Genomic DNA, 21,307 nt, shown 5'->3' with positions numbered 1-21,307 from the left:
TCTAAGAGCAGCTTCTCTCTGCTCAGGCACAGTGTACAGCCTATGATACTCCCTTTCACCTTGACAATTTTTAATGCTATTTTAGGCCTGTTTAGAAAGGCTTCCTTTCTGCCTTGAAAATTTGAACTCATGGGAACAAAGGTGGTTTTCTTTTCAGTTGGAAAGATACAAAAGCAGCTCCAACTGTTTTGATCCTGTGTAGCCTTTTTTTTTTTTGTTAACAAGATAAAGATTTTGTTGGCACAAGTTTGCAATGATATGATCTGCAGAACCTTCTTTGTCAGCTGCAGTAATCCCCAATCATTCCAGATCTAAATTCCGTGTCAGTATAATTTATAACAAGCAGACACATCCCTTGTTCACAGGTACTTGCAATACTGCTACAATTCAAAAGCAACATCAGTTTTGCAAAGAGAGAAACTGGCTGTCAACTTCTCTTGTTCAGGATCAGAGCAGGAGCTGTGCAACAGGCAAACCCGAGGGCACAGCTCATTTTTCAGCTACACTGCTGGAAGCTGCTTTAGACACATTGGCACTTTTTTCCCACTGCTGTATACTGAAGACATTTGCACTATACATGCATTTCCTCTTGTATATTTATTTGCAAGCACTCTATTTTCCTTCTACATATATCTGATTTTTTTCTGAATTTCTTTTGAATTAAGCTGAAGCTACAAGAACTCTTGGGATTTCATGAAGTCCACTCCAAATGTGGTTGCTGTTACTGCCTGCCTCAAAACCCAACCATGAAATTGCTACGGTTTGGGTTTTACAAGAAGACTGAAGAGAAAAATGTTACGTTATAAAGGTAATTTCTACATTATATAATTGCAATAAATTATACATTTCTCCTCAGTAAGCCATAAAATCAAATATCTCATGGTTTCTCATTCATGCAGTGCCTCTTGGCTCATTAAAATCTCTTGATGGTGACCTCTTTGCTATGTACAAAGTGTATTATTTGAGATCTGATGACAATAACAATGTTTGTGAGACATTCCTGTTAAAATTGCTATGAATCCATGAAATTGTAAGAACAAGCTGCTTCTTGTCCTAGTCCATATGTGCATCCTTTTTAACAAAAAGGGAAAGGTTAGTTAGAAGGTTAGAAGATGTGTGCTCACTTCTTATAAATGCAGAAGTGTATTTAGTGTCAACACAATGCAGCTTGGGATTTCACACATTTCTGTACTGATACACTAATGAATGCAATTGTTGGTTAAAAGAGCAAAGGCTGACGAAGTGTTTCCCATGTAACTAAAACCAAATGCATTTTAACCACCCAGCAAGACTAATACCACTGGGGAAGGACACTGCTCACAGAGGAGTAACAGAACCTGGGAGAAGCAAATGGGGCTGTCTGATCCACACGAATCCAAGAATGCAGAGCTGTTCAAAACAAACTTCTGTGTGATTCAGGGTGTTTGCTGTATTTGTGAATCATAGGACTTTTTTCAGTATAATCATTACGTCACTTGTAGCCTCCTTGGTAAAGCACACTTCTTAAACTCTTTCTTGAATCTTTTAAATCTTTTTAAAACTTTTCCTTGTTCTTTTAAAGACAGAGATTGCAAACCTGCTGACACTTGGCCTGGCACAGAAGAATCATCACCTCTTCTGTTCTCCAGCCACGAAACATTTTGTATTTACATCCAGACACCCCACTACAGCATGAAATGAAACAAGGGAACAGACACTGACTGCTTCATTACAGTTTCCACATGACGTTTCTTATCACAAAATACCTTTCCCATCAATACTGCCTGAGATCAGGCCTGTCTAGTGCTTTTTTGGACAGATATTCACAGCTCTGGAATGTCTGTTTATAATAATGCTGGAGCTATAGGGCATTTCTTGGGAATTAATGATTGGCTAGAATGCTCCATTGACTCAGTGCTCAGCAAAGGACTGTTCTCTCTGTCAGGGAAGTCCCAGGGAAATACTCAAAGGTTGCATCAATGCTGTTGTTATCAAAAAAAATTAAATGCAGAGTTTTGAACATAATAATTGCAATTCCTCCATATGGTCTAATTGTTCTATACTCTTCGTATTTGCCACCACCTGAACATTCAAGTTAAGTCACTGACTTTCTGTCCTCATTTTGCTCTTTTTCAAACTCTCTTATTTTCATAATAACTCTCTTATTTTCTTAATTAAATGGATGTACACTTGAGTAAAGAGAGCTTTGTAAGTTCAGGTTGCAACGTTTGTCCTCTCAGTTACTTCAGAGGCAAAGAACATTCCTTATGGGATAAAACTATAGATAAGTAGGTAATTATCACTTGCCTTAAAGCAATGTCAAAACGAGAAGTCTTGAAATGGTTGAAGTTTTGAAAGTGGAAGATGATGGTGTGAAACGGGGAAGTCTTCCATGTTTCTCAACTTGTGAAGCACAACTGAAATAAATGAGACATTTATTGACTGACTTTTTTAGTGAAAAGCTTCCTAAAATCACACAATGACCCATGATAGGCCTCAGTACTGCGTAACACTAATTTCTCTCAACTAGTTTGATTTCCATTATTGTAACTAATGGTTTATATTTTGGTCATGCAGATGTTCTTAGAACTATATGCTAAGAAGCCATTAAAGCACAGTGCCACAGGTCGAGTAAAAAGGTTTTGTGCCCCAGTCTAGAACAGCACCACTTCACTATTTTTCCAAAGCACATGCCACTTAGGGTTGAGTCCTGATCTCGTGGACCTGAGTCCCACTGATGTCAGGTTCTAGTCTAAATCCTGCAGACTTCTTTTTTTGCAGGAGAATTCTTAAGGAAAACCCTAGGAACTCAGCAAAACAAGAAGCTTGTACCATATTTACTGAGAATTTACAAACCATAAAATAAATCCGTTTTGGATGCTATTATTTCTGCACATGTATAACCTTAATCATCCAAAGTATTTAAACAATTTTTTAGCCATGAAATCAACAGGGAAACTTGCATAATCTTAAGTGCTTGACAGACTGGACCTTCAATGTCTCTAGATGCAATAATAAGTATGGGAAAGATTCATTTTGTGCAGTATTTTCAGCACAAACTGCATCACAAAGTGTTAAATAATAAATAATAGCAGAAAGAAGTATACACAAGGGAGGAGTGATATGATTTCAGAGGAGACTTGAAAGGGGATGTTGATGAGGTGGAGGTTTTAAGAATTAAATATTAAAACCCAGAAAGGCTGGGTTTTTTTTTTTTGCCTTGAACTGATTGTTTTTCTCCGCTTGAGAAATAAAGGGGCTTTCTAACCTACCTCCCGGACAAAAAGATGCCAGGCTTACTGTCAAACCGTTCAGCGGAATCATCACCGTACTCAGAGTCTATTTTTAAGGCGAGGCAAAGGATCGCAATTAGCTAACTGCAGCCCTCTCCGATTCCAGACGTCTGCTTTGTCCTCTGCCTCACCTTTCCGTCCATTCGCCGTGGAACGGCTCCGCTCGGGCTCGGCCCGGGTTCCTGAAGAGCGGCGGGAGGGAGAGGGCAGGCAGCCCCGGCACACAGCGGCCCGAGGGCAGCCCGGGGACAGGCACTGTGCCCCGGGGACAAGGCAAGCGGCTTCCAGCGCCAGCCCACTCTGTTAAACCCACAGCCGGCTGATTTCCTACGTTTGGTGGCAGCATAGTATTCGGGAAAATATTACTGCTGCTCGCACAGGTTACCGCCGAAGCAAACGGCAGAGATGAGAGAGTTAAGTAACTGCGATGGAGAGCGAATCACTCAAGTCTTTCCCAGAGTCAGTTCTCCGTTTGGGGGAAGTTATTTCAATTCTGTATCTCGCAAACAAGCCGCTGCCTTCACCGTGTCCTCTGGAGCCAACTGACTGACGTTTTAAGGAGATTTTTAAATAAACGATGTGCGGGAGCAGCTCACGTTTAGCAGACACAGCGCGGCTCGGCAGCACGCCCTGCGAGCACCGCCGTACCTGTGCCGGGCCCGCCGGGGCACTGCCCGCTGCCGCCGGCCTTAGCTGAGGCGCGGCCCCGCTCCCCGCCCCGCCCGCGGCACCTGCCTTTGCCTCGCAGGTGAGTGCGTCTCCGGAGAGGAGTTCCCGGCACAAGGAGCGCTCTGCTTATCGGCGGGGAAGCTCTGCTGCCGCGGGGCTGCCCCCGGCCCGGCTGCCCCTTCACGCCGCCGTGCTGAGGGCGGCGGGGCCGGGAGGAGCTCCCGCGCTTTGGGAGGCGCACCTGTGGGGAGCGGCCGGCGGGCTCTTATGTAAGGCTGGAGGGGAGCGCTGAGGGGCCGGGCGGCGGGGCCGCTGTGAGGAGACAGAGCCCTGCACACGGGCTGCGAGGGAGGAAGAGAGAGAGAGAGAGAGAGAGAAAGAAAGGGAGAAGTCTCCGGCCCCTCAGCGGGGCCGCCTGAGGGGACAGCCCCGTCCCCGGCTCGCAGCTTCCCGCGGCCGCCTCAGAGCACGGGCTGTGCTCTCCGCGCTCGCCACGGCGCAAATCCCTTTCCCCGGCGGCTGGATGCCTCCGTCCTCCCGCGCCCTGCCCTGGCGGCCCGGGCCGGCTGTCTGAGGGAGTTGTGCGAGCCAGCCCGCCTTCCCCCGGAGCAGCGGAAGGTGTGTGCCCCGGGCTCCGCCGAGAGGCTCCCGCCTCGCCCTCTCTCCTCCTCCCGCCCCTGCAGCGCCCTGGCCTCAGCCCTCCCGCTCGGCGGCCCCTCCACGCCCCTCATCGCCAGCCCGCCGCGCTGCCCCGCACAACGCCGCCACCTCCACCCCTCGGTCCTCCTCTTCCTCCTCCTCCTCCTCCTCCTCCTCCTCCTCCTCCTCCCGCGCTGCCTGTGAGGCGCACTCCGCTCCACAAGTGCCGCTCGCTCGCCGCTCCGGAGCGGAGCGGGGCCGGGCTGCGGACCCTGCGCGGGGCTGCGGGCGCTGCCCGGCCCGGTCGGGGCTGTCCGTGGTGCTGCAGCGGGCGCGGGCTGAGGGACGCCCGGCCCCTGACCGAGCCCCTTTATGTTCAGCTCCTGGCGCAGCGCAGCATCCAGCAGCTCGAGCGGCGGCGGCGGCATCGCTGAGCCGGGGCTGGGAGGCAGAATGGAAGGCTTTATTCGGCTGCTCTTCGGCTACTTGGTGGCGGACCTTCTCACGCTGGTGTGTCGGGCTCAGGAGAAAGCTGGCCAGCAGCTGGGGAGCTTTGTGGTGCTCTCGGGAGGAAACCACTCCAGCCTCGGGGAGCAGATAGACCCCTCCGAGCCACCTCCCACCCCGGACTTCTGCAGGGGCTACTTTGACGTGATGGGGCAGTGGGACCCCCCCTTTAACTGCAGCTCGGGCGAGTTCATCTTCTGCTGTGGCACTTGTGGCTTCAGGTTTTGCTGCAAGTTCAAGAAGACGAGGCTGGATCAAAGCACCTGCACTAACTATGAGACGCCGTTGTGGATGAACACCGGGAAGCCTCCTTCCCGCATAGACGACCCTCTGCACGACCCTACCCGGGATAAAACCAACCTTATTGTCTACATCATCTGTGGGGTTGTAGCAGTCATGGTGCTGGTGGGGATCTTCACCAAGCTGGGGCTGGAGAAGGCGCACAGACCCCAGCGGGAGCACATGTCCAGGTAAGGCTGAGTGCCAGGCAGCAGGGTCCCCTTTCCCCCAGCCCCTAGGGAGGAGAGAGGAGCCCGTGTGTCCCTGCCAGACAGACAAACAACTCCTGCATTCCCCTGCGAGGTGACCCAGAGACGCCAACTTCGCTGAGCAGAGCTCCCGTGGTGCCCCCAGCCCGGCTTATCACAGAACGTGCGTATTGAGGAAGGCTGGGGATAATTGTGGAGTCTGCACAGATAGTAGCCCATTTTTATCTGCAGTGCCTGACCCTCTCCCTAACAAGATCCAGTAAGTGTTCCCAGATATACTGTGCATAAATAGAAAAACAAACAAAAAAAAAATTCTGAAACCAGCAACACTGAATTATAGAAAGCCTGATGCATTCCCTCTTCCAACAGTTTCAAAGATGGGAAAATGTTTTTACTTCTCAACAGAAGGATGTAAACAAATGCCATCTCACCCTCCCTCTCCAGCTGCAAAATGATTTTGGCAGGACCTTCCCTACTCCTCCAGCCCTTGCAAGTGTGTGAGCTATTTGTAAAATTTCTAAGCTGTGAAAATGAGTCAGGGTGGAAGGGAAGAGGAAGACACAAAAAGAAAAAGCCATTGTAGAATTTTTAAACATTTTTTTTCAGTTACTGTTGAGAGGTAAAAAATGGAATGTGAAAGTCTTGCCTCATCCATATGTGTGTGTGTGTGTGTTTAACTCTGTCTCCACGGTGTAATGGCTGAGTTAAATCAAAGGGAACCTCCCCCACCTAGAGTTAGGCATGTTGTGTACCATCTACTCCAGATCCTGGCTGCCTAGTGCTGGATAGGCAGGTGGGCAACTCGGGACAGAGCCCAGTGTCTTTAACAACATATTCCAAACCCAGATTGTCACAGCAGTTCAAAATCAAGGCATAACACATTTGTCAAGTTTGCAGCCTGTCTGATTCTTTATGCTAATCCCAGGCACATGAAAGTAAAGCAGATGGGGGAAAGGCATTAAAAAAGGCAAACAGATCCATTAAAGAGTCTAAATAGATGCCAGCATATTGGGCAACTTTAGCGAGGAAATGCAATGAGAGGATACCTTCTACTGGATGTGCAGTGTGGCAGAAAACTTCCTTTTGCCCTGACTGCTGGTGGTGTAGCTCACAATCTTTAAGGCTTAGGTGAAGAGTCATCCTTTGAAAGACAGTCCAAGAGATCAACTCAACATCTGGAGCCTCATTTTTACTGAAGTTTCTGCATGACTTTTTGATTAGCGCCTTATCCTGAAATGAACAGAGAAAGGCACAGAAATACTCCTGAAAATGCATCACCAGTCCATGAGCTATTATTTGCTCTTTTTAAACTGGTTGATGTCGATGTGCTTTACTACTGAGGAAAAAAGCACATGGCAGAAATCTTAGTCAACAGCATGTGTCAGTGATACTTCTGCAAAGATGGGTTTTGATAAGGAAGGTATGGTAATCCTTTAGACATTTTGAATATAAATCGAGAAAAACAATAAATGGGTCCCAGTTTTGGGTTTTTTTAAATTTTTAATCTACAGAGCTTGTTTGCAAAAAGCTCTCCCTAGCTTCAGTCTCTCCCTACAGTGTCTTTGTGCAGGCAAAAAAAAAAAGAGGGCTGGTAAGAGTCACAAAGCCTAGAACAGAGTGAAGTTATAGCCATCCCTGCAAAGAATGGCTTAAATAGCTCCTGCCTCTGTGAGTAGAACTATTTTCAATCTAAAGTACAGGTGTGAAGTATTCTGGAAGGACATTCTGTCTCAGTTTATGGAAGTAGAATTACGGGGGATTGGAAAATCATTCTGATATCCTTCAGTCATGTGTGCATGAAGATCAGGTTTCTGAAGTGGGTCTTAGCAAAGGTCGTCTGTTACCTTGATTACTTAACAGCATCTGTGATCTTGTACATGAAACTGTTCCAGGCAGGATTATATAGAAACTTGGAAAGTCATGATCACATGGAAAAACAGTCACCCACTCAGTACACATAATAGCTAGTCATCTTCTGAAAAAGAAGATCTATAGCTTTTTTTTTTTTTTTTTTTTTTTTTTTTTAAAGTTCTCTCTTATTCCAGTTGTGGGATGAGTTTAACATTAATTTGAAAAGGCATTAGATTTGTAAATCCCTTTGGCAATCCATAAACATATTCATTGAGTGAAGAATTGAAGTAACCCTGTAGTCCTCAAGTGAGTGTTTAACTAAAATATTCCATTCTAGCTCATTTTACACTATTGATGTTCTGATAAAAGGCTGCAGTGCTTAAAAAATAATTTATCTGTTCCAACAGTTAATAATACCAACAATTGATAGAATATGTAGGCTGTGTTCATAGTCACCTTCTTTTATAACACCACTACAATATCAGAAAAACAAACCAAAAAGGAGCACCACCTACCTTTTTTTTCTATGCTGGACCTTATTAATAAGCAGAAGTTTAATGCATTGAGAGTGTTAGGTAGGCCAAAGCAGAAGTACTAAGTGTTACTCCATTTTGGCTGGCAGCAAGAAACACACAGAAAATGATTTGTCATCTATTTCCTTAGCTAAGATTGTCTCCTTTCCCTTGCCTAATCAATGGCTACATGAAACATTCGAATCCCCTTCATTTTTATGAACAAATTCACCTAGGAAAGGGACATAATTGCTTATCAAAAAGGACAATGCATAATGGAAACTGATTTTTTTTTTTAATGGGGGCTGATTTTTTAAGAAAAATGAACAACTGAATACAACTGATGTAAATGATATATTTCCAGTTTTGATTTACTAAAAATATTTCAAAGTATGAACAGAGAATGAGAACACGTGGGAATAAGAGCATTAACTTCTAAATAGGAAGCAAAACTGTACCACACTTTTTAATTCTTTGCACTACTTCATCTTGCAGTCAGTAGATCTGATGCTGAAGCAAGACACAGTTGTGTGTAAGAGTAGTGCAATGTTAATGAAGAAAACTTTCTTTATTAACTGAGCATAGCTTCCATACAGCTGCCTTTTTTCTTATTAGATTTTATTTACTACTATACCAAAACAAACCAAGAACACTCCTTTAACCTCACTGAATTTTCCTGAAATATTTGACACTGAAAAAAAAGCATTGTGGAAATGCATTTAATTAGTGAAAAAAAAATTCACAGGAAGAAGTCTCTATTGCACAAGTCCCTTTAGAAAAAAAGTCAAGACTTGTCCTTTGTTAGAGAGTTTGTTACTTCCTTTTGTTTTGAGGAAGCAGGCCAGGCATGGCACTGTTGGCATTTTCCTTCTGTTGGCAGGAACTAAACCTGGAAGAGGAACGTGGAGAGGGGAGCTCAGAATTAACTCTGCACGGTGTGTTTCAGTTTAGACCTCGCACATTTCATTTCTCCTCCTTTTAAAATCTGTTCCTTGAGGAAGGCTGCAAGGAGACGAGTATTCCCTCCAGCTGCAGTGCCCAGGATGAAGCAGTAATAGTCTCCAGAGGAGCTCTTCCTTTCCCCTCCCGTTTTTGGGGAGAAAGCAGAAATCAGATGGTGCAGGAGGGAGCCGTGGCAGTGCTGTGCATGAGAGGACACAGATTTGATCTGCCTGCTGGAGCAGACTGGGAGCTCTGTTAGGCATGTGAGGGCAGCACGTTCTTGCTGCTGGAGACACACCAGTGGGCCTGCCAGGCTCCATCAGCTCAAGTGGAGCATTCTCTCTCAAAAATTAATAGAAAAGGAAAAAAAAAATAACTTCACCTCTGTTGCATGGAGGATATTATTCTGTAGATACAAGTCCACCTTTGTCTTCTTGCTTTATCCTTTGGAGAATGTGCAAACAAACCAGGAACTGAAAGGACAGTGTTTACAGTCATGCTCTTATGCTGTAACTCCCATTTTTTTAAAAATAGTGCTTCTGACAGTGTGTTAGCAGTCTTCAAAATATTGTGAACCATCTGAGCTCTTTCTTCTTTCACAAGGAAGGAGGTGACCAGTGCTGAACTCAAGAGTGAAGTCTTGTATTGATCACTTAAAAGACAACTAGTTGAGGCCCAAAATAACCTGACCTGCCAGAATCCTGAATCCTGTCTGTGCAATTATTTCCCTTATGGGTTTTGCCCCAGTTTTGGAGGCAAAAATATGACAAGTGACCTTTCACAAAATAACCTGTGTTTCAGCTTCTTTCACTTTGTACCCATAAAGGGAAATGCCTGGTTCCACAGGCTTTATAACACCCCAAACCAGTATTACATATCCAAAAAGAAAAGTCTTATGGCAAGAAAAATGCTGCTTTTGTGATATTAGGATAGTTCTGGGCCATGAACTTCTATGTAGGTAACACTTCACTTTTGTAATACTACAATCAATATCACTGCACAGGTCTTAATGATACTTCTCCCTGATTAGAAGGTGATCTTGCCCTTTGCCTTTCCTTAAAAAAAAATCATCCAGGGTATCATAGGTGCAGGTAAAGACCCTCTGTGTAAGTTTAACTTTTCAATGGGACTGACTACAGCAATTCCTTCAGGTGATGAACAAAATCTAGATGACTATATTTAGGTGAGACAAATGCATGGAGATATTTTAAAAATCTTCTGGCCTATGTGGAATCTTTCAAAGCAAACATCTGCTCAAGGATTTTGTCACGTGCTGGGGAACAAGCCTCCCTTTATCCATTTCATTATATGGGCAAATCCCTAAAAGAACAAAATGCAGGTACAGCATTTCCTTTGTACTTCAGTGATACTGAAGCTGCTGCACATTTTTAACTCTCTCTGACATTAGTGGAGAACAAGGACATGCTCTGAGTTAGATGAGCCATTCTGCCCTGAGAAGATTGTACAACTTTGTCTAACACAGTATAGGTGCTCTGTTATTAAAAACAGAACTTGATGGTGAATAGTTCATCTTTTCTTAATACAGAGGAAGGAGTTGGACAGGTAATTCCTTGAAAACCATTTGAAAAAAGCCACCCTGAACTGGTAGAAAACTTAGCATTTTCATGGAAAGGCAGTAGTTCATCTGCCATCATACAGAGTGTTATCTGAAGTTTTCAGCAAACAGTATTTACCATCAGATTAAGAGCAATGAGGAAAGGATTTCTGAAAATGCACTCTCACAAAGTTGGGAAATACTTAGATCTCACAGTTTTAACTCCCACACTAGAGTTAGGAACTTTCATTTACTTTTTTTTTTGCCTTCCCAGAAATGTGCCCAGCTGCCTCTGGAAGTAGAATTAATATTGATGTCAATAATTTCCTCTGTATAGAGTCATATTTGCATAAATCTAGATATTAATGGTTTTGGTCCCCACTTATTTTAAATTGTTTTTGCAATACAATGCTTTCCTTTTGCATAATTTCTGCATGTCTTTGTGAGCTCTCTCGTGTTGAATTTTTATTATTCTGCTATGTAGGCCAGCTCTGCTCTTTCTGCTGTATAAGCACTGCTTCAAATGGGAGCATTACTCTGATACCATTAATCATGTGGTTACTGTCTTCTGACCTTTTCCAGGATCAACAGTATTCTCTAACGTGTTGATCCCAACTGTAACTAATATTTTAATAACATAATGTTAGCCATAAACACAAGAAAATACCAGTATTGTTCAGCTGTGTGCCCAGGCAGTCTGAAAGCAAGATCCAGCTCAGGATTTCTCTCTGTAAATTAAAGGAAACTACCTACTTTTTAGTATTTAAAAGTATAGTGCTGCTTGATTGAGAAATCATAACATCACAGAAGTACAGTGGAGGAGCTGGATGGCACTTCCCATGGCTTTCACCAAGGAATGTGCTTATTTTATTTATTTATTATTAGTTTGTAAGGTTTTATTTCTTGATGCAGTGGCTGGGACACTGTATACAATTTTGCAGAGAAGAAAACTAAACTGGGCGTAGTGCCCAGCAAATGTGTCCACACCCTTTAAAAAAATTGCTCAAGAGGTCTAAAAATTAAAAACAATAAACCAGAAAGGAGGTAAATAACAGTCCATGATGCATTAACCTGAATAGAGAACATTTACACTGAACCCTGAAGACACTGGGAACACACATTTATAAATTTCCTTTGCCTACGGCGACAGCTTCTGCAGGTGGGCCAGTTATTTCCTAGTGGACAGAAGTTGAGCAGGTGGTTCTGGCACGTAGCTAAGGGCTAACCCTGCTCCTGAGCAACTCTGGAAAAGTAGCACAGCCTCACAGACACTGACACGCTGGAAGTTTCAGAGCTTAAAACTTGGTGAGAAACTCCGTCTCCACAGGGCTGGGGCAGGTGTGTGTGTGTTTATCCCTGTGCCTTCCCCTCTGCTGGACCCCTGGCAGTGCAGCTGCTCCTTCCAGAGCAGGATGGGTTTGCCAGGCTTTCTGCAGCTCTGCTGGGTGAGCACAGCCTCACTGAGGAGCCTTTTGCTTACTCCCTCTTCACCAGCACAAAGCTTTCATCCTGGTTTGAACTGCCTTCAAAGGAGCAGGGCGGGTTCCTGGGCAGGCTTTGCTCTGTGTTAAAGACTAGGACACTCGCAGAAGTTAGTGAAAGACTTTTTTGATCTCCCCATCTGGATGAGGAATCCTTAAAGTTCCGTGCTTGCTGGATTTCTGCGTGGAAGTTACGTGACTTTTCAACCTCAGTGACGTTTTTGAATAAAAAACCCCGTGAAGACCACTGTGTTGTGTGTTCTAACTGCAACTGCACGTGGGAGAATTTCCTGTGGAATATTAGCCATCTAGGTGTGAAGACAAGCAGTTTGTGAAAGGTGTAGCCATGGGCTGGGTGTTGAGGTGCTGGGCTTAACCTAGATGGCAAAATGTTGCTGAGCACGTGCTCAGCAAGGCTCAAGCAGTTTAAATGATGTTCCTCCAAAGCCAGGATACCTCAAGAATTAATGTGTTGCTGTGTTTTACTTCTAGCACAGTAAGCCAGCCTAAAAAGAGCCTTAGGTGTGAAGTCTCACAATGAATTTACTTCCCTGCATTTCCTGTGAAGGGGGCTGGTTTCTCCAGCAGACATTGTGATCGACTGCATGGCGAACTGAAATAGATCCTGGAACACGTTGTTCACGTCTGGCAGATTTTGCAGATTCATCCTGGTTTTATGTTTGGTTTTTCAGGGCTCTCGCTGATGTTATGCGACCTCAAGGTCCCTGTACCACAGATCACATGGAAAGAGATCTAAACATCGTAGTACACGTGCAGCATTATGAAAACATGGAGACCAGACCTCCTCCAAATAACTTACGTAAGTTGCATTTTAACTTTATCAATAGCTGGAATGCTGGCACTGAAATTATCATTATGAAAAGAGTATTGCTGAATATCAAATGAGCATCAACAGTACGTGAGTTCTTGAAAATTAGAAATACCCATTTTCTCAGGATCAGAAAAATTTAGTTTCCTACTGCAGATCAGTGCAGCAGTGAGAGAAACTAATTTTGAATAGAAAAATTAGGTTTTTTTATTTAGTTGAAATTAGTTTTCTTGGTTGATTAATATTGGTTTTGTATCTTTGTCTTGTTCTACCTGTTGTGTTTGCTCAGCTCATCAGGCTTTGCCTTATTCTGTGTTTTGTTGTACCAAAATACAGATTGTTGTGGTTACAGCTGAATTTAACATTATGTTTCACAGGGCTGTAACATCCAGTAGCAAAGTGGTCTCATTAGGCTGTTAGATCATATCCACTGGTATAATAATTAAATACTTCCTTGAATAGCATCAACTTGTATGTGGTTTTCATTTCCTCGAGGGAAAGATGAGAAGATTATTGTTTGAAGTTTTACATAATATTTTTTTTCTGTATCTGCTGATACGTGTTTATGTTGTTGAAGGCAAGAAAAAAGTGAACCTTGGAGCTTCAGATGAGATCTGGTGACATTTCAAGTGGTTCTAAACAACTTATTTCCCAGTCTTTATTAGAGCACAGTAAAGATTTTTTTTCTCATGCTCAGATACTTGTTCTTCTTGTGATAAACAGTGCCACTGCAGATTCAATTTTGGATACTTATTTATGTAATTTATACTGAACTCTATCTTAAAACCATACATATATACATGCTTAAATGATGTATATATTTACAAAATCAAGTTCAGTATCTATATAAAATAAGCAGGTCTAACTGTGGAAAGTTTAGATTGTCAGGCAGTGGGTGACTTCATTCTGTGCTGTAGATCAGTGTAGATGTGCATTTTACTACAAATATACTTTTACTGCATTGGTATTTGCATTTTGAAACATTTAAACATGTGCACTCATCTTTTCCCTAACTATAGAAAGAAAGGAGTTTTGTTTAGACTGCACTGTGCAGTTATTGGTGCCTTTTTTTTTTTTTTGTGGAAGGGTGCAAAGATTGTGAGGAAGCTCCACGTGCTGGTGCCTGCTTTGTGGGAGAGGCTGATGGCCATTCCTTCCAGAGTCACGGGAGAGAATTAAAGCTGTGCCCTGGGGTAAAGGTGCCACATGCAGGGAGATGTGACACCCCATCTGTGTGACACCTCCTCTGTGTGCCCTGCTCTCCAGAGTCCAGCTGGGGCTCTGCAGATGTGCAGTGCAGAGAAGGAGGCACACACCCTACCTGTGTAAAACCAGCACTTCTGGAGGGGCACCTCGGCTGCTCCCTCAGTCAGGGGGGCTGTGACAGCCTGCAGCTTGGCTTCTGGAGGGTTCCTGAGGATGGGAATGTGAACTGCACCCCTTGGCTCTGTGGGGCAGCTCCCTGCTGATGTCTGATCCTTCCCATGACCGTGTTTGCAGGAATGGTGCCAAACAGTCATGAAGTTTGGGTCTGTTATTTTCTCTCACGTGTCAAGTGTTTGTTCAGAATCCCAGCTAATGAACCAGCCACAAAGTAAAAAGGTTCTTGCTGCATTGAGTTTATCTAGATTTTTGTAATGATCACACTGAGGTATTTTGCCTGAAACTCTTTGTGTATACTACAATGTACAATGTGACACAGCAAGCCTTTAAAGTCATTGTTTCTTGGATTTGAATCCAGATTTAAGCCTTGCTTCCAGGACCTCTTGGATATAAATGCAACTCAGAGCCACACAGGTACTGGAAAAAAACCAAACATTTAATGGGATGTTGATTTATGCTGACCCCAGACATCCATACCACCTCTGTCTCAGAATATAGCCCTGTGGCACAGAGGGAAGGATTATATGTAAAGCAGCTCTTGTACCACTGCAATTTACAACACAGAAGCACTGCTGCTGCTGTGGAGGTGTCCTGATCTTTTGGGTCATGTAGAGGGACAGTCCAACAATGTTTCTTATGCATCTCAAACATTCCTGCTGCTGAAGGAAACCTCAGAAGCCAGCAGCTCTGATGGTAATTGTTTCAGTTTTTAATCAACTTTATGCATGAAGTCAATAATTTGAGATGGTTAAGTGCAAAGCTTCAAGTGGTGAAATTACTCAAGGTGTTTTATAACCAATATTGCATATTTTACTTCATAGCAAGTGGATTGTTGGTCTGTGTTTGTTGCCATTTTATTCTGATAAACTTATGTAAAACGTGACTAAATGACCTACTAGAATTAGCCACAGCATCACAAGTGATTGAAAATGTGCATTCATGGTGCAGGAAAAAAAATCTCTTTATAAAAACAAAACTATTAAGACAAATTTTCCAAGGTCAGTATCATAGCAAATCAGAATTTTCCTGGGAAGTTCTGAAACACTGCAAGAGTGGATATTACAGACAGAAACTTTGGCAGTAAAGCATTACCTACCACCAGGGCTGGAAAAATGTCAGGCTTTTTCAAGGTACTTTTTAATAACCAAACAAACCAAACTGAATCACAACTTTCATGGAAGTTCTATTCCAGATGTTTACCTATACAGAGAAAATGAAATTGTGTAGAATTATTGCATCATAAACTTTAATACTAATTTTAAAGTTCACTAAGTTACCACTTCCTATCTACTTGCCATCTCATAGTGAGACTTAAATACCTGAGGCTGATGTGCTTCTCACATTGATCCATAAATACAAAGAGGGCAGGAGGAATTTCTTAGTCATTACATATCCCTTCCCTACTGTGCCTTTCAGACAAACTCTTGAAAGCCAAACATTATTAAAAATGTTCCAATTTGAATGTTCATTTGCTCTTTGTGTCCTCTTGAAAACCTTTTGCTGATGTTGCCAACACGTTCTGAGAGTGTTTTGTGAAGAGAAGCTCTTTTGTCAAAATGACAAACTTCACATGATCTCTGACACTGAAAATGAGTGTGTTTCTGTTTCCTGGACTGTTTGTCACCAGAGGACAAGGATTTTCTCTGGTGCCTGCAGCTATTTGCCAGAACTCACAGGCCAGTAGAAGCCCAAAAGCTCTTTTCAGAGTCTTGCAGTTTACTCAGTTTCTTATCCCTTCTTTTTTGATATTTGGAAAAAATCAGACATTTTTGAGGTTCCCAAAAAACACAGGTTTTTCCCTTTGCACATGTGAATCCAAATAACCTAGGTGATTTTTAGTAAAAGCTATTTTGTCCTTAGTGATTGTTGTCATAATTTTCTTCCAGTACTGTGCTTTCCTTAGGCTTGCTTTTCTATTATTCCCCTTCATTCATACACTTTGGAACGTGGTGGTGCTTTGTAAACAGGCAGCAGACATCTATCAAAATGGAGCATTCAAGTCTTCTAACATGAGATGTTCAATAAAAGAAAGTAAAAAAAAAAATATTTTAAAAAGCATCAAACCAAAAGCAAACCTTTCTGCAAAGTTCTAGTTGTTGTGTTAATCTCTGACTTTAAGGTATATTAAGAAAGCAGCAGCGTTCAAGGTATTATTTTCTCTCCTTGTTTTGTTTTTTTGGTGTTTTTCCCCTTTTTTTTTCTTATTGTGTTAGAAGCAGGGGATTTATTTGACTTGTTGGGATTGTAACACTGATGGAGTGGGAGTTAGGAGGCTTCATAGCTACATCCTCATTTCTGAAACGTGATTACTGCTATTATTTCTGATTCATGATCTATGATAGCAGAGTGAAAAAATACTTCAGTTGGTGCAATTCAAAGTCACTTTTCCTAATGATCAGTAAAAGCTCTGTAACTCTTTCCCAAGAACCAGCCTTGCACTAGTAAATTTAAACAATTTATGCAAGCTCCCAAGGTAAAGATGATTTTTAAAGGGAGCCAATTATAGATTAAGGAGCTTTTTAAGATGAAAAGGACTTTTAGTTAGTTTGATGTGTATGAAAGATTTCTTTATTTTGAATTCAACTTTTAAAAAGTGGACTTCAAACACATGATCCAAAGAAGAAAATGTTGCACTGTTTCAAATGGCCAATTTTAATACTGGCTGAAGATTCGCAGCACATGTGATTAAAACGACCTTTTAAAAATATATTCAGAGTTGTGTTTGCTGCTGGATTCGATTGTCAGTTGTCCTGGATACTGACTAACAACAAATGCTAATGCTGAAAACAAAGCTATACCATCTCTGTGATTGGTGCCTCATGATTAGTTAACTTGTTTTTTCTTTATTTCTGTGTTGAGACAGTAGGCACTTAAATAGGAGGGTATTTTTTGAAGTCCTTGTACATTGGAATAAAAATCCTGTATTGCATGTCCCTGTTCTTATCCCCATTTCTGCTCATAGAAGCTCAGCCTGTGTTTTCCAGTGACAGGAGCTGTCACTAGTTTGACACTGGAAATAGAATTTGCAAGAATATTTTTCAATCTGTCATCACTAGTGAATGAGCTTTTTTGTTGTTGTTGTTGTTGTCTTTGGCAAACTAGTTATTTTTTTTTTTTTTGTTTAACCTACATAACATGTTTAAACCAGATGATTCATTGTCTTGCACTGCCTAAATATAATTCCTACTGTTGGTCATTGGAAAGAAGCAGGGAGACTTCCTAAGAAACTTCAGTAAACACAAGTCCTGCTGTTCAGAATGTAGAGCTCATGGAGCATATCAAACACGAGAACTCATTAGCTTACACAGTGACTGTTGGACAATTAATTGCATGATATTGAAGAAGTTGTTGAGCATTACTGTAACCTTGTGGCAGGGGCCTGGCAGCTCCACCAAACCCTTTGGTGGGACAGAGGAATGCAAAACGCAAAATGCAAAATGCAAGGGGCTGAGAAAACATTGTTTGGCTCCTTTGGTGTCCGGGTTGTTTGATTTCAGGGAAATCTTTTGTGCTCTTTTAGGCCTGGCTTTGTGCGTGGGTTTAGCCCAGAGGAATTGCACTGTTCTCTTCATAAACTTCAACTGGTTGTCCATTTGCTCACTTAGATGGAAAAGAGACTGAAAAGTTGAGCTGTGGAGACAGGGGCACGTTCCATGAGCAGAAAGATGGACAACACCAATAAGTTTTCAGGCAAGAAAAAGCTGGTTTGAGCAGATGGAGAGGAGGAGTGAGTAAATCCTGCTGATGGAGTGCTCCAAGAGAGTGGAGAAGGAGGGAGAAGGAACTGGCCAGTTTATCTGGAGGATGTCCTCGGTGCACAGGGGGGTACAGGGCTGTGACACAGGGGACTGTGGGCAGCAATCCTGGGAACTTGCTCACATTTAAAGCCTTATTCTTCACTGCTGGGGTAAAAAACTCACCTTACTGGGGTTTCTGTACAGGAAACAACACTAAAATATTCTGATAATTTAGATTAAATTCCTGAGCTAAACACAAATTTGGCTTTCAGTTCACCCTGCGAGAGAGCTCCTTATGGCATTCCGATTGTAATAAAGAGGACAAAGTCCACATTTAAATTTTACAAACTAATCATCCAAGTTGAAGCCCACACTACTATCACCAGCCACGTCAAAAGAAATATTGTGTATTTAAATATAAGTTCTGTTTGAGTTTAGAAGCTGCAAGCTGCCTTGTCACAGCTATCTTGAGAATTTTTTAAACCTTTAAATTAATTTCTCCTTACTGACTTAAACCGAAATCTTGCTACAAGTAAAACTTCAAAGCATTAGCAAATTAGTGATAGAATTTTTGTTAATATAACCACAGCTATAGCAATGCATTCCAGCTATCCAGGGCTTCAATGCTGGAAACCAAATTTCCCATATGAATATAGAGTCTGAAAATCCATTCCTCTGCAACTCAGTCACTGAAAGACAGTAATGTTTAATCAGTTCTGAATGTGTGTTTAGCCTCACAATCATTAATATAAAACGTTTCTAATTTACATTCAGATTTTAATTCAGATGCATGATGTGGATTTATGAGAAGATGCTCTGAAACTTCTTGAAACACCAATGAATATTTGCAAGGAAGTTAATTACAACCTGAGAAGGAGAGATGCAGGGTTTTTTAGGGAATACAGAAAGTGAAACAAATGAAATACATCATTTGTCACTGACTGTTGGTAGATTTCTTCAATGAAAATGTAAAAAAAACAGGATGATTTTGAAAATTTTACCATATATCATATACAATATCTATTTATTTATAACTACACCAATCTTCACAAAGTGTACTACATCAGAACTCTGGCATTGCTGCTACCAAACAGTTTATTCCACACTTTTGGAATCATCCTGTTTGCTTAATCTGGCAAATGAAAGAAATAGAAAGCAAAAACAATAGTAAATATGAAATTTTGCATGAACAGGGCTGAAGAATTTGGGTTGGAATAAAATCAAACTGCGAATTAACATCATTCCATATCTTCAGTAGGTCCCTTCTTTGTTGTAAAATATTTCTTGTTAGATTTTGTTGGAAATTCTCTGAGACTGTCATGGCTCCTACAGGCAATTTTAGGTTTGTGTTGCTTTGGGCAGGTCTTGATAAGCTCTGCTGCATGGAAGGATTTCCACTGGAACTGCACAGTGAAGTCTTCCCTCTATCTTTCTTCATTTATTGTACAATAAGAACAATGAGATTGGATTACTGCCTTGCATCCTATCATTTACTCCTATTCAGCTTTTAATTCAGGGAAATCATTTGACATATCTTAATAAACATATTCATCAATGCAAAATGTATTTGGGAGAGATAAATCCAGTCACTGACATTATCCTTTATTGCAAGAATTAACATTATGGCAATAACAACGTTAAGAAAATATTTTTGCATTTTATGCTGCAGTTAAAAGGCAGAATGATTATTTAATAAAATAAAAGTATTGGTGTGACAAAAGAGAGCATTGCTGTACTAGACTGTTATATAGCAGCTTTGAGTCACACTCCAGCAGACTTCAATAACACCTCTGAAAGATGAGACTCATTTTGCTGTCATTGGGGTGCAGAGTTGTGCTTTGAAATGTTGCCCCACGGTGCAGGGATGTATTTACCATCGACCAAATGAAAAGTCAGTATCTTTGGAAAACAGTGATGTGTTTCCCTTGTGATTTCACTTTCTCTTTGCAATCCAAATTTTACTTAACAGATTTGATCAATGAGGTGCTGTTCCTATTCTATGCTACTGAATTTATGATATAAAATTGTATTTTCTATGTTAAATTTATGTATTAAATCATCGGACAGGCACACCAAATAACAGTATTTTCATTGTTGAGTAACTTCCAGTGCCAAATATTCCCACTTGTACCCACAGCTGTCAGCAGTGTCAATGATCAGTGCTTCATGTCTCTTGCAATCTTTCATGTCACTGGGATTCTGAATGTCAAAAACTAGTGCAGAGAACTAGCAGGAATCATGTTTTGGAAAAAAACCCACAAAGGATCAACACAACCTTTTTATGTTTGTATTCTGCCAGATCTGTGCTCATCAAAATGAAGGAGGGTAGAGGCTGATACACTTTATTTTTTAATATGATAAGTCGCCTCACTGAAAGGCAAACAAAAACTACCTTTTGCTTTCATTCTCAGTTTGCTCTCGTGCAAACTGTGCTTGCACTTTTCATGCCAAAACAATATTTTTCTTAACTGTTGACTTAGAGCTTAATCAACTCTCTAAATCCTTGAACTCCCACCCTCATATTTTGTCTCAAAGGTCATAGATTTGTAACAAAAATGACAAAAATGTAAATGCACAAATAGATCAGTTCTGTCCGTGTGTGCAGGTGCAGGAATTAAACTGGTATATTCACAGCTATAAAGATAACTTTTTATCATTTTGGCTGCTCAAAACTTTGATACTGTATTTTAGATGTTAAAATGCTCTCATCAGAAATGTAACATTCCGTAAAATCAATTCCCTCCTAATTTTTCAATCAGTCATCCCAAGTTTCTCAAGCAGAATCAGTCCAGTTGGTTACACAATAAAGAAGAAGAGGTTGGCTGCATACATTAAAAAGCTTATGAATACAAATCCCAATATTATGATGCAATTGTGAGATGCTACTCAGGGAGAGACTGGGAAGGCCAACTTCAATCTACAGCTTCAATCATAAACGATTTTCAGTACTTTGTTCTATGTTCTCTGCTTTACATTATAAATCTCCTTGAAATGTACATATTGGCTCTGATTCCAGTTTTATTATCACAAGATAAAGTCAAGAAGGGAACTGAGTGTGTTGAATATTTATGAACTAACTTTTTTGTTGATTTTTATAATAGACAAAATAGTTGGGGGAAAAAAAAAATCTCTGGAACCGTGCTACAAAACTGCATTGATAATCATTCCCAAATGATCACAATGTGGATTTGAATTTAATCTTGAACTTTTGGTTATCACATCTAAATAGCTTTTAAGATTCCTTCAGCAAGATAATTTTGGTTTCAGCTCATACATTTAAGCAACATGTCTGTTCACCCAAACTTAAGGCTATAACTATATTAGCTTCTGAATTTGTAATGAATTTGCAACATAATCCAAAATAATCCAATTCTCGTTTCCCATTCCCTCCTTGTCAGTTAGAGGAAATGCACATTTGATAAATATCTATCTGTGCACAGCC

General features: G+C 41.5%; 1 protein-coding gene across 1 annotated transcript in view; it reads left to right on the top strand.

Annotated features, from left to right (window-relative positions):
• Nucleotides 1-4,952: 4,952 nt before the first annotated feature.
• The window catches only part of SHISA9 (shisa family member 9), a 173,403-nt gene continuing 157,048 nt past the window's right edge, over nucleotides 4,953-21,307 (top strand). Inside the window, exons 1-2 of the mRNA XM_066330289.1 lie at nucleotides 4,953-5,557; nucleotides 12,609-12,736. Coding sequence (XP_066186386.1) covers nucleotides 4,953-5,557; nucleotides 12,609-12,736 — 733 coding nt within the window. The remainder of the gene's footprint in view (nucleotides 5,558-12,608; nucleotides 12,737-21,307) is intronic.

The sequence above is a fragment of the Sylvia atricapilla genome, chromosome 15 (assembly GCF_009819655.1).
Source record: "Sylvia atricapilla isolate bSylAtr1 chromosome 15, bSylAtr1.pri, whole genome shotgun sequence".
Taxonomy (NCBI): domain Eukaryota; kingdom Metazoa; phylum Chordata; class Aves; order Passeriformes; family Sylviidae; genus Sylvia; species Sylvia atricapilla.
The sequence above is the reverse complement of the archived record's forward strand: the minus strand, read 5'-3'. Positions and strand labels throughout refer to the sequence as shown.